This window comes from Phoenix dactylifera, chromosome 15 (assembly GCF_009389715.1).
Source record: "Phoenix dactylifera cultivar Barhee BC4 chromosome 15, palm_55x_up_171113_PBpolish2nd_filt_p, whole genome shotgun sequence".
Classification (NCBI taxonomy): Eukaryota; Viridiplantae; Streptophyta; class Magnoliopsida; order Arecales; family Arecaceae; genus Phoenix; species Phoenix dactylifera.
The window spans coordinates 5,762,120-5,785,666 of NC_052406.1; the positions used below are offsets into that span (position 1 = coordinate 5,762,120).

The 23,547-nt window shown below is 43.5% G+C and overlaps 2 protein-coding genes across 4 annotated transcripts; both read left to right on the forward strand.

The window, feature by feature from the left end:
- Positions 1-7,799: 7,799 nt before the first annotated feature.
- LOC103722301 (protein CURVATURE THYLAKOID 1D, chloroplastic-like) lies at positions 7,800-14,935 on the forward strand. The gene is made up of 5 exons (XM_039134204.1): positions 7,800-8,012; positions 8,094-8,287; positions 14,289-14,393; positions 14,491-14,562; positions 14,648-14,935. Exons 1-5 carry the CDS (start codon positions 7,856-7,858, stop codon positions 14,717-14,719), a joined length of 600 nt encoding a protein of 199 aa, XP_038990132.1. The 5' UTR covers positions 7,800-7,855; the 3' UTR covers positions 14,720-14,935.
- Positions 14,936-18,648: 3,713 nt separating this feature from the next.
- Positions 18,649-22,493, forward strand: LOC103722293 (14-3-3-like protein GF14 kappa). 3 transcript variants are annotated; one of them, XM_026810469.2, is made up of 4 exons: positions 18,649-19,505; positions 20,449-20,571; positions 21,985-22,101; positions 22,200-22,493. In XM_026810469.2, exons 1-4 carry the CDS (start codon positions 19,014-19,016, stop codon positions 22,212-22,214), a joined length of 747 nt encoding a protein of 248 aa, XP_026666270.2. In that variant the 5' UTR covers positions 18,649-19,013; the 3' UTR covers positions 22,215-22,493. The 3 variants fall into 3 exon arrangements, with proteins under 3 accessions (XP_026666270.2, XP_026666269.2, XP_026666268.2); XM_026810468.2 differs by having other exon boundaries at positions 18,660-19,505; positions 21,985-22,095; positions 22,194-22,460; XM_026810467.2 differs by having other exon boundaries at positions 18,674-19,505; positions 22,194-22,484.
- The last annotated feature ends 1,054 nt before the right edge of the window (positions 22,494-23,547 follow it).

Genomic DNA, 23,547 nt, shown 5'->3' on the forward strand with positions numbered 1-23,547 from the left:
GTGCATTCGGGGTCACCTCCGGCAAATTTCTCGGCTTCATCATTACACAACGAGGAATTGAAGCCAATCCAGAGAAGATCCGAGCCCTCCAAGAGATGACGCCTCCCAGGACGGTCAAGGAGGTACAACGGCTCACAGGCCGAGTTGCAGCCCTCGGGAGATTCATCTCCCGCTCGGCCGAGCGCTGCCTTCCATTCTTTGCAGCCCTCAAGAAGTCGAAGAACTTTTTGTGGTCGGACGAGTGCCAACAATCTTTTGAAGAACTTAAACATCTCCTGGCTTCCCCTCCCCTGCTCACAAAACCTCAACAGGGTGAGCTCCTCTACTTGTATCTAGCTGTCTCCCCTGTAGCAGTAAGCTCGGTCCTGGTCCGAGAGGAGGGCAAGCTCCAAAAGCCAGTATACTACACCAGCCGGGTCTTGAGGGACGCCGAGACCCGATACTCCAAGCTTGAGAAGACTGCCTATGCTTTGGTCATCTCGGCTCGGAGGCTCCGACCCTACTTCCAAGCTCATACAGTGGCTGTGCTGACCAACCAGCCGGTCAAGCAGATCCTGCAGAGATCAGATCGAGCGGGTCGGATCACCAAATGGGCCATTGAGCTCGGGGAATTCGACATCGAGTACCGGCCCAGACCGGCGATCAAAGCACAAGCGCTTGCAGACTTTATAGTCGAATGCACCATACCGGATGAGGTCGAGCCTGAACCTGAGCCACATGTGGAGAAGACCCCGAGTTTGACATGGACTCTGCATGTCGATGGCTCTTCAAACTCGGGGGGTAGCGGAGCCGGGCTCATCCTCACCAGCCCAGAAGGGGTGGTCGCCGAGCAAGCCTTACGCCTTGAGTTTCCTGCTTCCAATAACATGGCGGAGTATGAAGCGCTCGTCGCCGGGCTCAAGCTAGCCAAAGAGCTAGGAGTAAAGGACTTGAAGGCCTTCAGTGATTCTCAGCTCGTCGTCAACCAAATTGTGGGCGACTTCGAAGCCAGAGACCCGACCATGCAGAAGTATCTCCAGAAGGTACGGGATCTCGCCTCGACCTTGGACTCTTTTCACATTCAACATGTTGCCAGGTCGGAGAATCTCAGGGCCGACCAGCTATCAAAGCTGGCGTCCTCTCGCATGAGCGAGCTTCCCAAAGAGGTAGTATTGGAATATCTCCAAAAGCCCAGCACAGACGAGCCCGAGCAGACCCTCTGCACCGAGTTCGAGCCAAGCTGGATGGATGAACTCATCAGCTATCTGCAAGACGAAACCCTCCCCGCTGATGAACGAGAGGCTCGCCGAATCAAGCACCTCGCCACCCGGTACATACTATACGAGGGAAAGCTCTATCGGAGATCCTTCACCTCTCCCCTCCTCAGATGCCTTCGCCCAACGGAAGCTAATTATGCCCTGCACGAAGTCCACGAAGGGATTTGTGAAAACCATCTGGGAGGGCGAGCATTGGCCCATAAAATTCTGCGCCAAGGATATTATTGGCCGACACTCCAGAAGGATGCTATGGACTTCGTCCAAAGATGCGACCGGTGCTAAAGGAACGCCAATGTTCAGCGCCGGCCCTCGGCTCCTTTGACTTCTATCAGCTCCCCTTGGCCCTTTGCCCAGTGGGAAATTGACATTCTAGGGCCATTTCCACTGGCCACCGGGCAAAGGAAGTTCCTGGTCGTCTCCATCGACTACTTCACAAAGTGGGTAGAAGCCGAGCCCCTCGCCCGGATCACCGAGCAGAAGATGCGGGATTTCGTCTGGAAGTCCATCATTTGCAGATTCGGGCTTCCCCGCATCCTTATCTCTGACAACGGTCGCCAGTTCGACAACATCCATTTCAGAGAGTTCTGCTCCGAGCTTGGCATTGATCACCGCTTCACCTCGGTCGCGCATCCTCAGACAAACGGAGAAACCGAGGTAACAAATCGTACTATCTTGCAGGGTCTCAAAGCCAGGCTCGACAAATCTAAAGGACAATGGGTCGGAGACCTGTACAATGTCCTGTAGGCTTACCGGACCACGTTCCGCATCCCCACCGGCGAGACCCCCTTCAACCTAACATATGGGACGGAGGCCGTCATTCCACTAGAGATTGGGCTCCCCTCTCCAAGAGTCGAGCACCACGATGCCAGCTCCAACTCTTCGCAGCTCAGAAGCAACCTCGACCTTATCGAGGAAACAAGGGAGGCCGCCCGAGTGCGTATGGCGAGGTACCAGCAAAAGACAGCTCAGTACTACAACGCCAGGGTCAAAGTCAAATCTTTCAGACCAGGGGACCTTGTCCTCAGAAGAGCTGAAGCCTCCCGACCAACTGAGCAAGGGAAGCTGGCCCCGAATTGGGAAGGACCATACCGAGTCACGCGCATCCGCCGACTCGGGACTTATAAGCTAGAGTCCCTAGACGGGACTCCCATTCTGCGGAGTTGGAGCTCTGAAAATCTCCGCATGTACCACCAGTAGAACCCTAAGGGGTTCCCCATTATTCAACCATTGAATTTCATTCTATGAATTTCATTTCACAATAAACTGATGGTTTGCGTACTTATTCCGAGCTCACCAATTCTCCTGATTATCTCATGGCATCAGGTTTATTCTTCCCTGACCACGGTTGGGATGCCCCGGTGCCTCGGGATGATGGAGTACCTACGCGGGCTCCCTGAAGATGTTCGTGAGTTCGTGGCGCGCTCTCCACCGGCAACGAGCTCGGCTCGTTCTCCTACCCTGACCACGGTCAGGATGCCCCGCCACAACGGGATGCCCCGATCCGTCGGGATGGCCCGAGACGTCGGGGTGCGGTCTTAAGTGACCGGACGAGCTCGGCTCGTGCTCCATCGACTATGAGTAGCGGTCCTTTCTGACCGGACGAGCTCGGCTCGTGCTCCATCGACTACTCGTGCTCCATCGACTATGAGTAGCGGTCCTCTCTGACCGGACGAGCTCGGCTCGTGCTCCATCGACTATGAGTAAGCGGTCCTCTCTGACCGGACGAGCTCGGCTCGTGCTCCATCGACTATGAGTAGCGGTCCTCTCTGACCGGACGAGCTCGGCTCGTGCTCCTACCCCGACCTCGGCCGGGATGCCTCGAGACGTCGAGATGCCCCGGTTTATCGAGATGCCCCGATGCGTTGGGATGCGGTCTTCATTGACCAAGACGAGCTCGGCTCGCTGTCCGCCGGCTTCAGCCGACGAGCTCGGCTCGTTCTCCATCGCCGGATTTCTCTGCCGACGTCCCCAAAGAACGGAGTCCGAGCAGAGAAGCGTCTTCAGTCGCCTCGGCGCCAGGACGCACACGGTACAAGCTACCCATTTATTTAATATTTTTACATCTTATCTGCTTTTGGATTTCTCTGCCGACGTCCCCAAAGAACGGACCCCGAGCAGAGGAGCGTTTTTAGTCGCCTCGGCGCAAGGACGCATACGGTACCAGTGTCTGTTCTATTCTTGGATTTCTCTGCCGACGTCCCCAAAGAACGGAGTCCGAGCAGAGAAGCGTCTTCAGTCGCCTCGGCGCCAGGACGCACACGAACGGACCCCGAGCAGAGGAGCGTCTTTAGTCGCCTCGGCGCAAGGACGCATACGGTACCAGTGTCTTCTATTCTTGGATTTCTCTGCCGACGTCCCCAAAGAACGGAGTCCGAGCAGAGAAGCGTCTTCAGTCGCCTCGGCGCCAGGACGCACACGGTATAAGCTACCCATTTATTTAATATTTTTACATCTTATCTGCTTTTGGATTTCTCTGCCGACGTCACCAAAGAACGGAGTCCGAGCAGAGAAGCGTCTTCAGTCGCCTCGGCGCCAGGACGCACACGGTACAAGCTACCCATTTATTTAATATTTTTACATCTTATCTGCTTTTGGATTTCTCTGCCGACGTCTCCAAAGAACGGACCCCGAGCAGAGGAGCGTCTTTAGTCGCCTCGGCGCAAGGACGCATACGGTACCAGTGTCTGTTCTATTCTTGGATTTCTCTGCCGACGTCCCCAAAGAACGGAGTCCGAGCAGAGAAGCGTCTTCAGTCGCCTCGGCGCCAGGACGCACACGAACGGACCCCGAGCAGAGGAGCGTCTTTAGTCGCCTCGGCGCAAGGACGCATACTGTACCAGTGTCTGTTCTATTCTTGGATTTCTCTGCCGACGTCCCCAAAGAACGGAGTCCGAGCAGAGAAGCGTCTTCGGTCGCCTCGGCGCCAGGACGCACACGGTACAAGCTACCCATTTATTTAATATTTTTACATCTTATCTGCTTTTGGATTTCTCTGCCGACGTCCCCAAAGAACGGACCCCGAGCAGAGGAGCGTCTTTAGTCGCCTCGGCGCAAGGACGCATACGGTACCAGTGTCTGTTCTATTCTTGGATTTCTCTGCCGACGTCCCCAAAGAACGGAGTCCGAGCAGAGAAGCGTCTTCAGTCGCCTCGGCGCCAGGACGCACACGAACGAACCCCGAGCAGAGGAGCGTCTTTAGTCGCCTCGGCGCAAGGACGCATACGGTACCAGTGTCTGTTCTATTCTTGGATTTCTCTGCCGACGTCCCCAAAGAACGGAGTCCGAGCAGAGAAGCGTCTTCAGTCGCCTCGGCGCCAGGACGCACACGGTACAAGCTACCCATTTATTTAATATTTTTACATCTTATCTGCTTTTGGACTTTTCTCTGCCGATGTCCTCGAAGAACGGACCCCGAGCAGAGGAGCGTCTTTAGTCGCCCCGGCGCAAGGACGCATACGGTACCAGGTACCCGTTTATTTAATGTCTTTACATTATTCTATTCTTGGACTTTTCTCTGCCGATGTCCTCGAAGAACGGACCCCGAGCAGAGGAGCGTCTTTTGTCGCCTCGGCACAGGGACGCTCACGGTACAAGGTACCCATTTATGTTTCTACATTAACGTTCCTACATTATCTATTGTCCTCGGATCTCTGCCAACGTCCTTAAAGAATGGACTCCAAGCAGAAGAGCATTTTCAATCGCCTCGGCGAAAGAATGCTCACGACACCAAACTATTATACTATGGTGAATCCCCGTCACGAGCTGACGAGTATTCAACCCATTTGTTGGAAAAGAATCTGGTCCGCCCCGATAACTCAAGGCTCGGACCCAGAGTTCACTAACCTCGCTAAAATTTAAGTCCTAGAGACCGCCTTAGGGCTCGATCGAATTCTGGACTAAGCTCGGAAAGACTCTCCGAGCCCAAATCCCTTTGGCATAAGCGTTGAAAGAGTGGCCGACCCGCCCGAAGGGCGATGTAAAGCCACTCCCCGTCTCCCGGATTCGACTTAAAGATAAAAAGTCGCCGGAAAACGTTGACAGAGGTCGGAATCCCCTGCAGTAAACACAGTGACAGGAAGCCCATCAAAAAAGAAGGGGGACCTGAGGAAGATGCCGGAGAAAAGGGACTTCGGTCTGAGGAAGACTGGAAGAAGGAAAGCTGGAAGCAGAAGGCAATAAGAAAGAGGACGGAAGGCCAGGGGAGGGTTTATATAGACCTCCCCAACGGCCCGGATCAGCAAAGAAAACGCTGTGTCCCGATCAGATGATAACACGTGTCGGTCTAAAAGACAGAACGACGCATTTAATTAGAGGCAGCCCTTCGAACATTGAAGCGCCCCATCGGATCGTGCGGAAAGGCGTCCGCAATCGAAGGTCGTGTGGCCCCATCATGAGCCCACGACGCGATGACGCTTCGCGAAAGGTGCCCCAATAATGAGGCTTTTTGGGGAAAGAAGAGACGCCGCCTATTAAAGGCACCTCGAAGCTTCCAATAATTCAAAACGCGCGGTAAATTAAAATTTTCAGAACCCGAAATGACCCAACCGAGGCTACTTCCCGCGCTCCAGCTGGTAGCCAACTGGAACTCGGAAGTCGGGGGTAGTGTTGGGGGAAAAATCCCAAGTCATACCGCCACGGAGGCGCTCGACTAAAGAGCGCCGACCGGAAAGGCGCTCGGCCGAAGAGCACCGACCAGAGAGGCGCTCAACCAAAGGGCACCGACCAGAAGGGTGCTCGGCCAAAGAGCGCCGACCAGAGAAGCGCCCGACTAAAGGGCACCGACCAGAAGGGTGCTTGGTTGGAGAGCGCCAACCAGAGCCAATCAAAGAGCGCAAGTAGAGACGCTCGGCTAGAAAGAGCCGACTAAGAGGACGCCGACCAGAAATACTGTCTAGAAGCGACCCCGCCACAGGGCGCCCCATTGGGCGACCAGCTCGGCTCGGCACCCCTGCCGAGCCGATGCCTTGACCAAATGTTCAACTCTCGCTTAGCCCTCTAAGGGACCTGACAACTCCACTACAACCTGCCGCTATCTCCAAGCCATCAAGGCATAAGATCTCCGCAGGTGTTCGGCGTAACCTGTCATTAATGCATGAGACCCCCTCAAGTCTCCGATGCACTCAGTCATTTAATGAACACGGCTCAAGGCGATCTCCGGATCACTGAACCATCAAAGCGTATGGCTCTCCCTGACCGCCGGTTCATTCGGTAATAAATGCACTTACCATCCACGGACCCCAGGCCCACCACGGCCGGCGGTTCAACCACTCCAACAGGTCCGATCGACCGTGACAACTCCCTGGTTCCGGTCTGATTCGGTCCCGTTCTCCACTACGCCATTAATGGGCCAAATCGTGCCCAATTATGACGAAAAGGGACAAATTCCCCTGCCACCTCCCAGGTAACGTAATCCCCTTCTATAAAAGGAAACCTGGGAGAAGGGAAGGGGGGGACCCCCGGACAGAACCCTCCTGGACCGGGTGAAAAGAAGCAAACAGCACAGACACAATTGAGGACATCATCCTCTTCATCTTCTTTATCTTATCCAAATGCTCTCCTGCTTGCTCTTTCCACATATTCCCCCTCTGACTTAAGCATCGGAGGGCCGGCGCCGGGGAGCCCGGCCACCGGCTTTTTTGCAGGACAGGACAGGACTGGACGCACCACCCCTCTTTGCTCTCTTCCACTCCCCAGCGGAGGACGCGGCCGGCCGGCGCCCCGCCGTCCGCCCTCTCAGGCGGCGGAGCTCCTCCTTTCCTGGCTTCGCGGCGGCCCCCGGGTCCAATTTCCAGCAACAATCTACTTACTAATCTCTTTCACAGCTCTCAAGCCGTAGCAGCTGGCAGTCGGCGCATCTTTGATGAGTCTGTTATCAGAATAGAGTTGAAAGATGCGAGACATGCATGGGGCCAGATAATATCTATATGAAAGATAATTCAGTCACATTGATCTACTAGATTTAGGATGACAGACAATTAGTACTTGTTGCTTTGAAACATCTATAAAATTTTAGAGGGGTTTGATGTTTTTTTAAATTACGCATATTTTTCGGAAACGAATGGCCCGCCGGTTAGGTTGCTTCCTCTTTTTTTTTTTTTTGCAAATGAAAAGGGGTAGGGGGAGGAAGGAACAATCCCACCCCCGCGTAGCAGCCCCCACTGGGCCCCCGCCCTGCCAGGAGAATGTTCGATGCGGGCAGAAATGGCCGTGTGTTGGGCACCCCGACCGGTTTTACTCATACCCTCCCCACCCGTAGGCCCGGCTCAGCTACTCCTCTGAGCTCTGGCTCGAGTCCCACGTATGAGTACGTCACACCCGGCACCATCCTGGCTACTAGCGGTTCAAGAGCGGTCCTACACTACAAGTCCAAGCAGTGGCCAAAGTAATGAGCTTCGGTCCACAATTTAATCGTCGCCGTAGCGATTCGAACTTGGGACCTTATGGTTAGAATTGCTGCTCAGTACCACTAGGCTACCACCTTTGCAGCACGCTGCACCAGCGGCCCACGGCGACGGTACTAAAAAAGCCACTTGAGTAGATATTAGAGAGCTACTGCCACTGCCACTGCTTGTCGAATTCTTTGAGTCTCTCAGCTCGCAATGGAGCTCTGCGGCCCTCCTCGCTTTCTCCCGACCCTCCCCCGCTGCCGCGATTTCGCTGCCAACCCTTCTCTTCCCCTCCCCCTCCCCCTCCTCCTCCCTCGCCCATCCCCTGCTCTCTCTTCGAGGAGACCCCTCGCCTTCCGCTCGACGCGAGGTAGGATTGAAGTCTCGGTCCTTTGTTGGCGTTTGGGCGGTAGAACGAAACCCTAGATTTCGTTTCTCTGGTTTCTCTCAGGATGGAGGGCCACGGATCCGGAGGAGACCTCGACGAGTGTTGTTTCGAAGGAGCTTGGGACGGAGTCGGATGAGGAGGCGCCGAAGAAGGTAGAAGCGGATTCCTTTCAAGTGGGTTCTACGGAGGAAGAAGCTCCTTCCTCTGGGGACGAGCAGAGCAAGGCCGCGGAATTTTTGAGCAAGCTCAATCTCAAGGTAATAATGGATAAGTTTGTGTTTTTTTTTTGTTTTTTAATTCCGAAGCTTGGATTTTCCCTATTTGTTGCTATAAGTTTCTTAGATAGGATCTTAGCTGTATAACATAGTATTTAAGTATCAATTTTTGTTGAATGGTAATGTAAGCGAGATGAGAGCTCAGAATTGTTAGTAAAGGCTTTTGATTTTGTTGAATTCGAATAAGAATAAGATAACCATGGGAAGCATCATCTCGACTGTTTGAGTATATGCAATTTCTTTCACTCTGAAGTCTCATTAAGGTAATTGAAATCATCATTCTTTATGACTTCGTTTGCAGTTACTTTGGGCATCCTTTCCTGTTTCCTAACCCTTCATTACTTTGAGGCGCTCTCTATCTCCATGAGATTAATCTTTGTTTTACATGCTGTAACTAGGTCTTTTTCTTCACCATTCCATAACTTCTGGAAATTTTACACTTAGTTTGATGCACTGGCATCTACTTCAACACCTTCTTCTATGTGGCATTCAATTTAAAGTTTCCCGACATTCCAAGAATAACTTTCCACCACTTACTACACATTTTGTCAACTTTTCATGGCTGATTAGGCATTTGCTGCTCAACCTGAATGGGAAAGCTCTTTTCTGACTTGAACTTGAATTTTGTAATCATTAGTTTCTCCATTTTACCTAACCGTAACAAGTGACTACCACATGGAAGAATGAGGACTGATTTCACCAGATCACCAGTTGGTGGAATTCAAGAAACAAAGAAGAAAGAAAGGGAGAAAAAGAAAAGGGGAATAGAGAGAGACACAAAGAGAGAGAGAGAGAGAAGGGAAGGGAGAAGACGACATTAGACCGAACAATGTTGGCACTTCTGCTGGGCCGAGTTCCATCCGGACGAAGACGACACATCGTGACCCTGGTACGAGGCACTCCCCCCGAAGTGGTGGTGCATGCGGATGGAAATTGTTAGAAGTCGACACAGAGATAACGACAGTAGAGGGCAGACTAACAAAGATAGCCTTACTTGGAATCACTGTTGGTGGAGTAGCCGGTGTCCATGGAGCCGGTTCGGAATAGCGCGCCCAATGCGGATGACAAGAGAGGAGAGAGGGGGCGAACATATCGGCTTCGGGCTCGGCTTGATGGGTTCTGAAGCTGGCTTAGCCGGCGATGGTTTTGAAGACCTCTCACCGAGAAAGAAAGAGAGGGATGAGGAGGGAAAGAGCACAAGAGGAGAGAGAGTTTTGGGTTTTATTCCGCTTTTGTTTCTATACAAAGTGCGAAGAGGGACACTGAATTGTACCCCTTGGAAAGACCACGATGGTTTTCTTGATGCCAGCCATGTACTGTTACCAGTGGGTCCAATATTAATGATTGTGGTCTAGTTTCGGGTGTGTCTTCGACTTCTCGTCGATGTTATCTGTATCTTCATGTGCGGAGGACCCTAACTTTATGTTTTTTAGGTGCTCCTTGTCATCATAGATTGAGTATGCATTTCTAGAACACCAAACACGTAATTGGACAATAAATATTTCGAAACGTATCATAGGAGTAGACGTTTTTGGTAATTGTGCTTCGTTTTCGGGCAGTGAATAGCGAATAATTGTGCATGCAGTTTGAGATGGGCAGCTGATATTTCAGTCCTAAAATTGGAAGTTATTTTCCCACGCTGCAGCAGCCCTTGACAAAAATGGAACAAATTTTTCTTACCAAATTTTTATACGGAAAAAATCACATCAAATTACAGGTTTTGCCCTCTAAAGGAGGATTGGGGCTGGCTTTAGGACTAGCAATACTGATTTAGCGTAGCGTAATGTAGTTGAGCAATAACCATATATGGAGAACCTCAAGGGCCTGCCTTATCATCTTTGAGAAAAAATGTAACGTTATAAATTGATGTGCCACACTATCATCTTTGAGACAAATGTAACGTTACAAATTGATGTGTCAAGGCATGATGCATATTGTAAGATGGGCTACAAATCCTACTAGCTAGACTATCAACTTGATGCATTAATTTCAACTATTCTACCTATGACATGATAATTGATATACCTTTTAGATAGATGATATAATATTTTTATTTTTCTCTTTAAATTCACTTTGTTCTTGACTAAACTTGCATCTGACATTCTGTTCCAAAATGTTTTAAGGACAGACAAAAATCATGAAAGCATCCAGAGAAAACACCGCCCATTTTTGAGCTGGCATGCATATTTCATTTTAGACTAAACAACCGTTATGATATTTTTATTGGATATTAAATAATTTTTCTTCCCTTTAAATTCACTATATACTTGACTACCATTAACTAGCATCTGACATTTTGTTCCAATGGGTTTAAGGACAGACAAAAAACTATAAAAACATCCATGGAAAACACCTGACCACCTTCCAGCTAGCACGCATATTTCATTACTAACTAAATAAATGTTATTGCAAATTTTGAATTTTTCTTCAACGAATATTGTAACAATTTTTTCCTTTTTTTCTCTTTAAAGTCCTCATATTCTTGACACTTAATTTGCATCTAATATTCTGTTCCAATAGGTTTAAGGATAGAAAAACTATGAAAACATGGATAGAAATGCTTGACCATCTCTGAGCTAGCATGCATATTTCATTCCTAATCGATTTAATGTTATGCCAATTATTATAGCAAATTTTTTCTTTTCTTCCCTTTAAATTCATTATATTCTTTACTACTCTTAATTGTCGGACATTATGTTCTAAAAGGTTTAATGATAGACAACTATTATTAAAACGTCCACATAAATTACTCGACCACTTTCCAGCTGTCACGTGTATCTCATTCATGAACAGATGAATGTTATCGCAATTCTTATATTTTTCTTTAAATAAATGTTCAGACAATATTCTTTTTTCTCCTCTTTAAATTCATCATATTCTTCATTGCAATTAACTAGCATCTGATATTCTGTTCCAAAAGATTTAAGGGCAGAATCTAGGGAAGAATATTATTTAAAGGAGGGGAGGTGTCCAAGGAAGCTCTCTTTCTCACAGCTCAGAAGCAACCTTTTTCTTATTTTTCATTAATTGCTGTTTAAATTTGCCCAGAGATCTTTTTCATGCATCCAAAAGTGTTGGGACTGTAATTCTGTTGTAATCACTTCTCTTTCGGAGGATGATTTGTCTATTCATTGTGGTGAAGGTGTGATGTTCTTTTTGCTTTAATCTGAATTTCAGACATCTTTCATTTTGTTAGATTTTTGGTTTTACTTTGGGTTAGCTTTAGTTATATTTGTGTTAGAATTCCTTACCCAGTTGGAAATTAAAAGTCCTCAGAGATGAGGAAATCCAAATACATTGCAGTTAAAAAGCCTGGTCCTCTATTCAGGTTAGACCAACTGATTGATTGTCACAATGGATGATCGATGATTTTTTATTTATAAAGTGAATAGTGCCATGCTTCCTTTACTAGTAATGCAAGGATTGATCAAGTCACATCTAGTCACCAATAAATTGCTTAAATCTTTCTTTATCTTTCTTCTTGGAGAACCTATATGCCTACTTAAGGATTATGATGATATTTGATAATATTTGTAGTTTCTTCTCTTCAAGAAAGTGACTCCAAGTGCCTTAATGGTGAATCCATTAAGATCCTCTTTACAAGGAGATTTATGACTTTGTGCTCAAAATTTTTGGCACTTTTTTTTTTGAAGTCCTGTTCCTTGTTAGCATAAAATTGAAGTCCACATTCTGATTCTTTTATCATTTACGTTAAGCAGAAATCAACCTTTTTTCCAAATTGCATGTGCATATGTGTGCGCAATTCTTTATTAAGGATACAAAGAAGGTGCATGTTTAAATGCACAAGTTCTATTTGACTGGAGCAGGAAGAGGAAAGAAAAAAAACTGTTAGTCAAAAGTTCGTGCTTTTCAGTTATGTTAGAAGCTTCAGTTTCACCTAGTCTTCATCTCAGGAAGAATAAGTTTCACCTAGTCTTACATCAAGGATGTTCATAGGGTGCATGTCTCAAAAGGGATTTACTTTTTCAATGTACAATTCCATTAATGGCAGTAGAAACCTCACTGGAGAAACATAATGTGAACGATCCTTGCAATTTGGACATTCAAATTAAGATGAAAACCAAGATCCTGACGATTATACTTGTATGATGTGGGGGCAAGAATGCGAGCCAATACTAGTGTAAGAGTTGAGGAAAATGTGAACAGTAACAAGTAGGTGCTGAGAGGTTCATCTTATTCAATTATTTAGGTTGTGTACAGTAATAGGTGTTTGGATGCTCTCATCATTAGTCTGAGAGGACAATTATCACTTGGATTGTAACATGTGATAAATGTACTGCATCAGATGCAAAGATGCAAAGTAAAAGTATGAGTAGAAGGCAGAGAATTATTTGTTATTCAACTCAACTAGGCCTTATCCCAAACTAATTGGGGTGGGCTAAATGAATCCTTTTCCTCTGTTCCACTCTGTTTAGGGCTATATTTTTTGAAAGATGTGGAATATCAAATCCCTTCTTACTACTTCATCCTATGTGATTTTCGGTCTACCTCTACCTTTCTGTCCTTCTACATGTATCAAGTCGCTCCTTCACAGAGTTAAAAGGTCCAACTATTAATATGGGAGAAAGATGAAAGAAGCGACTCCATTTTATTCCAAAATGGTCTTATGAGACAGAACCAATGAAATAAAATAAAACTAACAGATTGACAAAACTGAGATATACTTTTGAAGAAATTATAATAAATGCAAAGAAGAAAGGTTTGCAGAAAGTGGAAAAAGTTGCCCACTCTAAGAGGTTGTAAGGGCAGGGTTTCGAATATTGTGTTTCTATATTGATTAGGTTGAACCTCATCAATTGACACACAAATGCTGTAAAAAGATAAGTTAGAATTAAACACACATACACCCTCTGTCTTGGATAGCTTTAGTAATGTTTAGACTTTAGACATTATCTTAATCATCTAGAAGAGGTCGTCTTATTTCAAAACACAGGCACACACTATGAATCCTGTCACAGATATTCTTCTGTGTTTCCGAAATATCACTGAACATGCATGTGCTATGTCATTCGAGTAACCCAAAACCACAAACTAGAATACAAGAACATCAGAGGATTGTTAAGGCTTACTATAGTCTTTAATTTCATAAAGTTTTGGTCTCATTAATAAAAATTTATTCGATACATCTATCGGTAATTATGAAATAGCATTCTATATGCTATGCACATAGTGATTCTGACAGATACCAATTGGACCCATACCTTGAGCTTGTTTTCTGCAGTATAAGGATGACATCAAGCTTTGCCACAACTTTTTTTAGTTTGTGCTGTATATAATGTATGAAAAGCAAGTTTTATATAACTAAAATTGCATGTACTGCACTAAAGTAATCATTATATAAGCAAGGGGTGGGATGTCAGAATAAAATGCAGAGTTGAAAAGAATAACTTTTTTTTTTGTCAGAAGGCATGATTTGTTATGTGGTTCATATACTACTGGCTACTGCAGATGACCATTTTCATTAGGGATTAGGCTTGTAAAGGAGGACTAGTGCATCAAAATCCCTTTTTTTTCTAATAACTACTCTATCCAGGAGAGAGAAAGAAATACTAAGGAGACCGTTATTTCACCTGTATTGACTCTAGAAACTTGATGATTTTGAACTTTGTGGGATGTAAGATTAAACCACCTTACAAGAATCTGGCTTGAGTTCTATGAGACAACAAATAAAATTCTAATCAACTTATCAAATTTAATGTCAACTCTATAACTTTGACTTGTATTTGGGCTGACAATGGGATGTACCATGTTGAAGTGTAATATGCTCACAATCATTAAAAAGATATATGCTTGAATGCTGCTGATGTTTAGAAATAGCCAAACAATTGAAAAAGAGAAAAAAAGCCTATTCAATTTCTATTTATGTTCATTAACAAGTGCATTGACCGTTGCTTGAATTTTCTTTTCTGTTCTAATGTAGCAGGCATGAACCAGTTTTACTGATAGGTTGCTTTTAATGTAGTTGGACTCTGAAGACACGTACACCATCGTTATTTATGGAACTGGTGCTCTGGTTGCTCTTTGGATATCATCTGCTGTTGTTTCTGCACTCGATTCGCTTCCTGTTGTATGTTTCTTCCTACATGATTAAGTAGTTAGATCAAAGTTTATGGGATAGTTACTGTCTAAACAAATACACTAATCTTCACAACTTTTAAAAACAGTTCCCAAAGGTGATGGAAATTGTTGGTCTTGCCTTCACAATCTGGTTCAGCTCTCGATATTTGATCTTTAAGGTGATCTATTGAAGTTTAGTAGTTGAGCTGATGCCTTTTTATTTTTCAGGTTCACCCTTGTAATTAGCCTGTTTGTGATTTGCAGGAGAACAGGGATGAATTTTTTGCGAAGATTGATGATCTCAAGGAGCAGGTTTTAGGGCCTAGTGATGATTAATACACTACAGGCTAAAATATGGACCAAAGAATTTGCATATTTATTTTTTGTTTCATCCAAGATAAACTTGGTGTACTCTGGTTTAGTCGAACAGATTAAGTGAGATGTCGATAGTTATTATTTCTTTTCAACTCAGATAGTGGATTATGCTTTTCAAACTACTGACCGTGCTTTTCTCATGGCTGGCATCACTTGAAGAATATTTTCGTCAATTTTTACCCCTCGTCGGTGAGCTCTGAAAATTTATATTGCATCAATGTTTGTCCATTTCTCTTTCTAATTTGCAGCTTTAGTTGAATACTACATAACGGGAATAAATACTGGCTTCAGAGGAATAAATACTAGCGTGAGTTGAATTTCTAATATATCGGCGAACTTTGGTAATGAATTTGCTCATGCTCTGTTGAAAACTTGGTCGATATTGATGATGGCAGGCTGCATAATAAGAACTTGGTGATGGATATACTGAAATCTTCAAGTGACATCACAAATAAACAGGGTTGGCCAATCTTTGGGCGGCGTTGTTAGGGTCAACGCCGTCTTATGGACTCCGGCACCAGACAGCATGCAGGGTTCACATCTGCTATCATCAAAGGTACGTGAGACTCATAGATTTAAAACCCCAGCTGCACACGGTTCATTCAGCATGCTGCCAAACGAACTCCAGCTGAGTTCTCTCTTTTTTTTGACTCAGAGATTTAAAACCTCAGATTATTCCTGCTCCATTGACGTACACTGTGATGATTGCAAGGAACATGTTCAGCTACTCGAATTTGACGAGAGGATTTTGCGAGGAAGGGAAGGTGGAAGAGGCCAAAGAGGTTTTCGAGGAGATGAAGAGAACGGAGTTAGAAGTTGATGCCTATGAGCTACATGACGTTTATTGGTTGTCTTTCTAGAGAATGAAGAGTCAATGAAGGAATTGATTTGGTGGAGAGAGAGAGAGAGAGAGATGAGGCAGAGTGCCTGTAAAGCTGATGTTTTTATGAATAATTTTGTAATTGAATGGTTGTGCAAGGAAGGGAGGTTCATGGAGGGGATTTTCGAGTGCTTGCCTTCATGGGGGTGTTCGGTTGAATGTGGCGAGCTATAGGATTGTGCTCAATGGCTTGCATGGTCGTGGGAAGATGGAGAGAGCACGGGTTGAGTTGGCGCGCCTGGAGAGACAAACTCAAGAAGGTTTTGAATTGATCAACGAAATAATCATAGAAGAGTGAATTCTATGGTTATTGAGAGGTCCTCTTTGCTTTCTCGCCATTAGTTTCATGTGGGAGAGAATGATGAACCAAAGAGTGAATGGATAGCCATACTTGAATGAAGAAAGGATGAAGGAAGCAAAGCGGGGAAAGATTAAAAAAAAGGGAAAATAAGGTTAGCATGAGTGAATGATCAAATTGTTCAAAGATAAGTCATCACTTGAGATGATCTCCTTTCTCTGTGTTGGTCTATTGTGGATTTGCTGTCCTTTTGTTATAAGCATGGATGTATGATGAGTTAATGGGAGACTAGAGATTTGGATAAGTGGGGAAAATAGCTAAGTTAGTGGGTTTGTTGAATCAAAAAGAAAATGTACGAGAGCATTAAGTCTATTATATACATTTCGGCATGTTGCTATATCTAGTCCTCGTCTCTTGCACTTGGCTAAAGAAATTGAAGCATCCTGTGATATTACTAGATCTTCTCTGCTCATAAAAGAACTTAGTAGACTAATCGGTCGACAATCATTGAGGAAAATAAGGCTCAAGCCCATTATGTAACCTTTATGAATAGAGATCCATGAAGGAGCTTTAATAGGTAGAGATGAAGCTGACCAAATGATTGCATTAGAGCATTACTATATACATATATGTATGTATGTATAGATGTATATAAAGGTAGTAGGTCTCCTTCCCATCCTTATGGAATGAGTATGTATTTCAGTGGTAATAGATTTTTTAAAATTGGGTTATACTTTTAATATGCTCAGAATCAGATTGTCTATGAGGTACTAGGCCACAAGTATTCTTGAAGGACTCACTCATATGAAAGTGGACAACTATGGGTTTGGGTTTAACTCTATCAACTCATATTAAAACCAAGGTACTACTATAAGGCTAGATAGTGCTAATTTGCTGTCTGAGACAATTGATCTATGTTATGTGCTATTAAAATGTGAGTACAAAAGACTTATATCAATGCTCAATCCACTATGACTCCTTGAGTTTGGCACAACCGACATTAAGTGTGGTTCAAGTTGAAGTAATATCTTACTGCATGGTATAATTTGCTCGGGAGAGATGGTATTTATGAATTTTATAGTTTAACTGGTTGAACTTTTGTGAGAGAATATTATATGATATTTAATTGTTGATTTTTTAAATTATTTTTGGTTCAAAACCAGCTTCCACGTCATTGCCACCTCAGGTCCTAGTCTTTCAGCCAGACCAGACCGGTTCACGAACTTTTCTTTGACCGGTTCCTAGGGTTTCGGACCATTCTGCTTTCATTTTCCGCCTCCATTTTGCATTCGATAATTAAAGCCTTCAATTCTCAACTTGTTTATTTAAGTTTAATCCTACGTCGAAGAATTTAATGCAAATTGAGTTATATTTGATACTTTCCCAACTAGTGAGCTCTGGTTGGAAATGTGGGCCATTCGTCTCTCTTGGTTATGCCGTGCATGTTGTGACCATGAGACAACTTGCAGTTGTGTGAAAGCCAACCTTTATCCTTTTAATCATTTAGGTTTCTATCTGAATTATTTCAATATTTAAGTCAGAGTTAACGTAGGACTATCGAGCTAGCTGTTGGAGAGGCCTTTATGGTCTACCTAGCCGTTAAGGTAGCAGTATTAGTTTGGAACACCTTAATCACTTGTTACAGCATTTTTGGGTCAGGAGAGTAGTTGTTAGAGCCATTACTGGACAGGTTTCTACATAAGGATCATGGCCCAAACACTCAATAGGGATTAGACAACTCTTTCTTCCTATGGTAGAGATCTTGTTCTCTCGTTATTGCTTTCCTGTCAAAAAGTTCCATTGCTTTTATTACTACATTTTTTTCCTCATATGTTATATATTTTCAAAGTATTAATCATGGTTAATAGAAGGAGTCATTTGGGCTAAGCCTTCTATGTATTGAAGATAACAATACCTTAGATAATGCCTAGCATGCCTCCTATTTTTTTTTAAAAAAATTTCATATTATTTTCAAAACTATCTTTTATCAAATCTGGATTTTAACATGATTTACTCATATAAATGCTTGATTTATTCAATAACTTTTTTAAGGACAGTTGCCACATCGATCCTTGACTGCCGACATCTCTTATGCTTAAATATCTGGACGAAGGGTAAAGAGGCGAAAGAGAGGAAGTGAGATATTTTTCTTTTTCCTTTTCTCTTTTTTTTTTTAAGAGTGTCGGACATATTTATTTATTTATAGTTATACTTGCACTATTAAACAATAAAATTCAACTATTTTGTGAAGAAAAAATATTATAATTAGAATTTTTTTAGAAGGGTCCCACGAAAATTGTTTGAAGAGTCCAACTAATTTTATTGTGCGCTAAATATACTCATGGTAATTTTTTCTTATTTTGTGCATGGATATGTTTTTTTTACAATTTTGAAGAGTCCAACTAAAAATCTAACTCGTAGCCTTTCTATTTGTTAATTTCTTTGTAATTTTTTTCTTAAAAGTGACTCTTAATTTATTTTTCTTTTTTTGTACGTGGAGAAAATAGTATGAACCGATTTTTTTTGGAAAAAAAATATTATGAGGGATTTCTTTTTAAAGAGAAAATATTATGCACAAATTTTCTGCTAAAAACTTTTGAAAAATCCAACTAATTTTGTCCGATAATTTCTTGTTATTTTATTTTATTCTATTTTTTGCTCAATAGTCTTTCATTTTATCTTCTCAACCGGATTCCTCTCTCGGTCCAACCGCTCCCTCCCCTCCCCCTTTTTCCGTCGCGAATCAGTTACCGAGTCCTTATCTGATCCCCCCGGAGACGGGAGACGGGAGCCGGGAGGGCCCCCCTTCCCGTCGCTATAATGAAAAGAAACTAGTATCATCCTTGGGAGAAGCATAAAGTTCTGAGGTTTCCTATTCTCACCGCGGTCCCATACCTCGGCCGGGCCCCCAAAACCGTACTCTCCTCCCTTATATAAAGAAGGAAAGCAAATTCCCCCGCGGCAACAGCGGAGTGGCGAAAGCGTAGGAGGGGAAATTTCCGTAAAGATCCCTCCTTTCTTCTCCTTCCTCCCCTCCCTCTCTTCTACTACCCTTGTCCTTCTTCGCTTCCTCTCCAATGGAGTTCGATGAGACCCTCAACCGCGAGCAGTACGTCTTCTTCGCCAAGCTCGCCGAGCAGGCGGAACGGTACGACGATATGGCCGGGTTCATGAAGAAGATTATGCAGCGGACGCCGTCCTTTCGGGGGTTCACGGTGGAGGAGCGCGGCATGTTCGTCGTCGCCTACAAGAACGTCGTCGGCGCTCGTCGCACCGCATGGCGGATCGTCTCCTCCATCGAGCAGAAGGAGGAGCGCCGACGGAACGAGGCCAACTCTGCAGTCCTCAAGGACTACCGCGGCCAGATCGAGGCCGATCTTGCCTCGATCTGTGGAGAGGTTCTCGGCCTGCTGGATTCCCAACTCATCCCCTCCGCCGGCTCCAGCGAGTCCAAGGTCTTCTATCTCAAGATGAAGGGCGACTACCACCGCTATCTCGCCGAGTTCAAGGTCGGGGAGGAGCGGAGGCAGGCCGCCAAGGACGCCGCGGCGGCGTACAATGCGGCTCAGGTAGTGTCTGTCTTTTAGGGCTAGGTTTTTCTGGTTTGTGCTACGTCGAACCCGCTCCTCAATCCCTGTTTTTGGCGTTTTTATTGGGGACGAGAAAAGCACAAATTTTCCGGAAAAGTTGCCGTTTTTTTTTTTGCTATGGGGGGTTAGGGTTCGGAGATCTTGATTCGAAACCCCCTTAAAAATCTTAAATTTGGTGGTTTCAGTTATCTTCGAACTCCTTTTTCTGAAATAAATAAAATACCCTATAAAAATATTTTTTGATGGTTTTAACTTACAGATTGCTCATTCTTCCTATTCGGCTTCAGGGTTTTCTGGTCTTTGAACTCAAAACACTTTTTTTTTTTTGTTTTTGCGGGAATTTACTTCGCTCGTCTTTTTTTCAGGATACCCATAAAATCGTATTTTTGTGAGAGATTACAAATTTCTAACTCCACTCACGGTTGTTTGCTCGGATTTTGTTTGCTCGGATTTAAACGACAGCCCCCAATGGCCATCTTACCTGTATCGGTTAAATGGTGAATGGAAAGAGTAAATTTAGGGATTCGGCATAGTGAATTAGATTTGTCCATCTGGATTTTTTTAATGGGTTTTTGGTTGTGCCATATCCAGGTATTGGTTTTCTTGTTCTTGGTTTTAATGCCTTCTATCTGCTTAGAAGTTCTCAACGTGAAGTTGGCGTTTTCTACTCGCTTTTTTTTTTTCCAACAGAAAAGTCGCTTTCTTTCATGTGAGAGCTAACATGGTTTTTAACTAACAATATCCACATTGTTTAGTTGGTCGACAGACCTCTGCCACTATGTTATCTTGTATGGGATGAATGAGACAAGTGAACGCAAGGAATCATGATAAGAAGCCAGTAGGATGAACTATGTGTATCACTTTTGGATTTTAATAGGTTTCTCTTATTTTCTCTTTCTTTTGCATCGTCTTTCATGTTTAGGATATCGCAAATGTGGCTCTTGCACCAACACATCCTTTTAGGCTGGGGCTGGATCTCAATTTCTCAGTGTTCTTCCATGATATTATGAAGTCAACTGAGACCGCTTGTCGCATGGCAAAACAGGTTTGGTTTTGCTATATCTTGCATCTTGGGTCGAAGAAACTAATTATTATTTCTCACATTTATTATTTCCACATTTGTTTGTATGTTTAGCATGTTTAGCACATCTACCGTAAGTTATAGATGTGTAATGATATTTTTTATGCTACATAGAACTGTGCACTGCACATATTAGACAACCATCAACAAATATTTATATACTATTAAAAATAAATATTTATCAGAAGGGGGCAGAGGTGAGAGATCAGGGGAGATAGGGAGATTGATCAAGATTGAGAGAGATATAGGGAGAGAGTGAGCAAGAGGGGGGCATTGTGGAGGGGAGAGAGGGCAGTGAGAGAGGAGAGAGAACAGAGAGAGACCGGGGTGGGAGTGAGAGTGAGGCGTAGAGATCGTGGGTGCTTGGTAGCCATGTGGGGGTTGGGTGTAATAGGTTTGGAGGTGGGCCGAGCTGAGGTGGGCCTTCGGCGGGCTTAGGTCAAGTTGATTTTTCATTTGGGCTCTACAAAACAAGTGTGAACCTGAGCTGTACACTCTTGGGCTAGGCCTAGCCCAAAAGTGAGTCCGGCCTAATGAGCTTTGGGTTGGCTTAGGCCCATTTCTAACTGTATCTGTAAAGCCTTGTTTGGGATTGCTGTTGGCTCTAGAACTTTTACAAGTAGAGCTTTCCGGAAGTAGAGTTTTTAATTAAAATCTATTTGTTGTTGGTAACTATATTTCTAAAGTGTCGTGAAACTTTAACATATATTTGGTAACGAAAATGAGAGTATTTTTGGCATGATAAAATGATAATAAAGGATATTGCATAGTAGCGTATAATATAATATAATATATTAAAAGATTATTATTTTGTATACTATTATTATAATATAGTGGAATATAATATTGAATAATAATCTAAATAGTATAACATAATATGATATAGTAATGTATTATGAATAGTACAATATTTCTACATTGTAATATAATGTTATTATAATTATAACATAATATATAATATAATATAATAATATAGCAATATAATATAATATAATAGATTAGAATCTAATCTAATAATAGATTAGATTAGATTATATTATAATAATATTATATTATTATTAAGTATATAACAATATTTAGTAATAATATAATATTATTATAACTTGCCTTCGCCATTACAAAGATGATATTGGGAGCATGCAACTTGATCTCCATCCTGATGTTTGTTTTTATTTTGAATTCGATGGTTTAGCAAAGTAGTTTGGGTAGTGTGGTCAAAATTAAGTAAGCTTTATATCAGGATTTCAGTATGCAATGAGTTGCTGAATGTAACCATTATAAACTAGACCAAAGTCATTTGGCATAATCCTCCTATCTGGTAATTGGTAGGTATGTTGATAAATGTTCGTTATTTTCATTCATGCAAAATGAGTGCAGGCATTTGAGGGGGCTTTTGCAGACCTGGACAATTTGGGTGAAGACTTCTACAGGGATGCCACACTTATTATGCGGCTTCTGCGAGACAATCTTACTCTTTGGACTTCTGAGGTACAGGTATATTCTTGTTTCAAGATCAACTTTATCTAACATGCTACACTTGTGATGCTTATTTATTTCTATGTAAATAAATTCTTTTCATGTGCCAGGAGCAGACAGATGAAGCATAGGAGGCATATACCAGGTGCTTTCCTAGGCGGAGGTGGACTTAAATGTCATGTGTTTATACGCATGTTAGATCAAACCTATTCTCTAAGTACAATTTATGCCACGCAGTTGAATATTCAGGATTTTTGAAGATTTTTGTTTAGATTCTTCCAATTCATATACATCTGCTTGTTTCAGTCTTTTCATGTACTGTTTTTGATCTAGTAGGTGCACTGTTGTGGGTTGGATGAAGGTTTAGCCCTCATATAACATCAAAGTTTTCTATGATACCATTGTCAATATGCAATATTTGAGATAACCACCATGATTAACAGTTATGATGGTATTAAAATGCATTATAGTCCACATCAGTCTGCCATGTTTTGCAACCATTGTTGTATTCTTAAATGGTTGATCTGAGGTTGACAGTCAGCCATAAACATCTGCTCAGTTTGATCAGGGGGCCTTGTCTAAGAACATGCGCCTGTACACAGGATTTGATTAAGAATAACATCTGGATGTTGTTGAAAACAACACAGGTGAAGTATCCCAATCAATAAATTCGATTGGGAAGGCATCTCGAAGAAGGTCTCTAGTATTTTTTGAGTATGCGTTTTTCCAATCTGCTTGTACCTGGTAAATGGTATAATAAGGTATAATATCAGCTGGACGTATAAGCAGGTTTAACATGTTTAACTTTACTGCTGGTTTGAAAAGAACAGTGGTGATGATGAACTTCATACAGTGGTCTGTATATGGATTCCAAAGGGCAACAGGAGAGTCCGACCAGATTACACATGCCAAGGGCGTGGATTCAAGAGGATCCATCTAACAGGTAATCAGAGGAGAGACTAGATGCAGTAAAATACTTATTATCTGACCAATGCCACAAATGCAAAAATAAAGTGATCCATAGTTTGAGACCTGGTCGTGTACCAAACTGACCACATCATAATGACAGCAGGGGCATGACTACCGTATTAATGAAGTGCACGTTTTTGAGGTACAGTGTTGGACCTTCCAGCTAATCTAATATCAACCCTCAGTAAACAGGACAGAGTGACTGACAGGCTTAAAAAAATAAGGGCTGATGCTCTAGTAATAGATCTTCAACTACAGCAGCAGAAATGGACTTTCTTTGCTGGCCTTAAAGCTTTGCTTGACATTAATGAAGTCTTTAAGTAGGAACGAGATTATAACATGAGGATCCTTTTGACAACATGTAATCAGCCTGGTTTACCATGGTATTATTAATTTGGGAGTCTATTTCTTTTCGAAGCTTCATAAGAATGTGTGCACAGATATTACGGGGTTGATGAGCTTTATGGATCCTGCTCCTATAATTACTGCTGTTGT

Excerpts from the sequence above, each read along its gene's own strand:
- LOC103722301 (XM_039134204.1), top strand. The coding sequence starts at position 7,856 with ATGGAGCTCTGCGGCCCTCCTCGCTTTCTCCCGACCCTCCCCCGCTGC. Across the intron at positions 8,013-8,093 it reads CGCCTTCCGCTCGACGCGAG|GATGGAGGGCCACGGATCCG; the intron begins GTAGGATTGAAG and ends GGTTTCTCTCAG. Across the intron at positions 14,394-14,490 it reads CACTCGATTCGCTTCCTGTT|TTCCCAAAGGTGATGGAAAT; the intron begins GTATGTTTCTTC and ends TTTTAAAAACAG.
- LOC103722293 (XM_026810467.2), top strand. The coding sequence starts at position 19,014 with ATGGAGTTCGATGAGACCCTCAACCGCGAGCAGTACGTCTTCTTCGCC. Across the intron at positions 19,506-20,448 it reads CGGCGTACAATGCGGCTCAG|GATATCGCAAATGTGGCTCT; the intron begins GTAGTGTCTGTC and ends TTTCATGTTTAG. Across the intron at positions 20,572-21,984 it reads CTTGTCGCATGGCAAAACAG|GCATTTGAGGGGGCTTTTGC; the intron begins GTTTGGTTTTGC and ends AAATGAGTGCAG.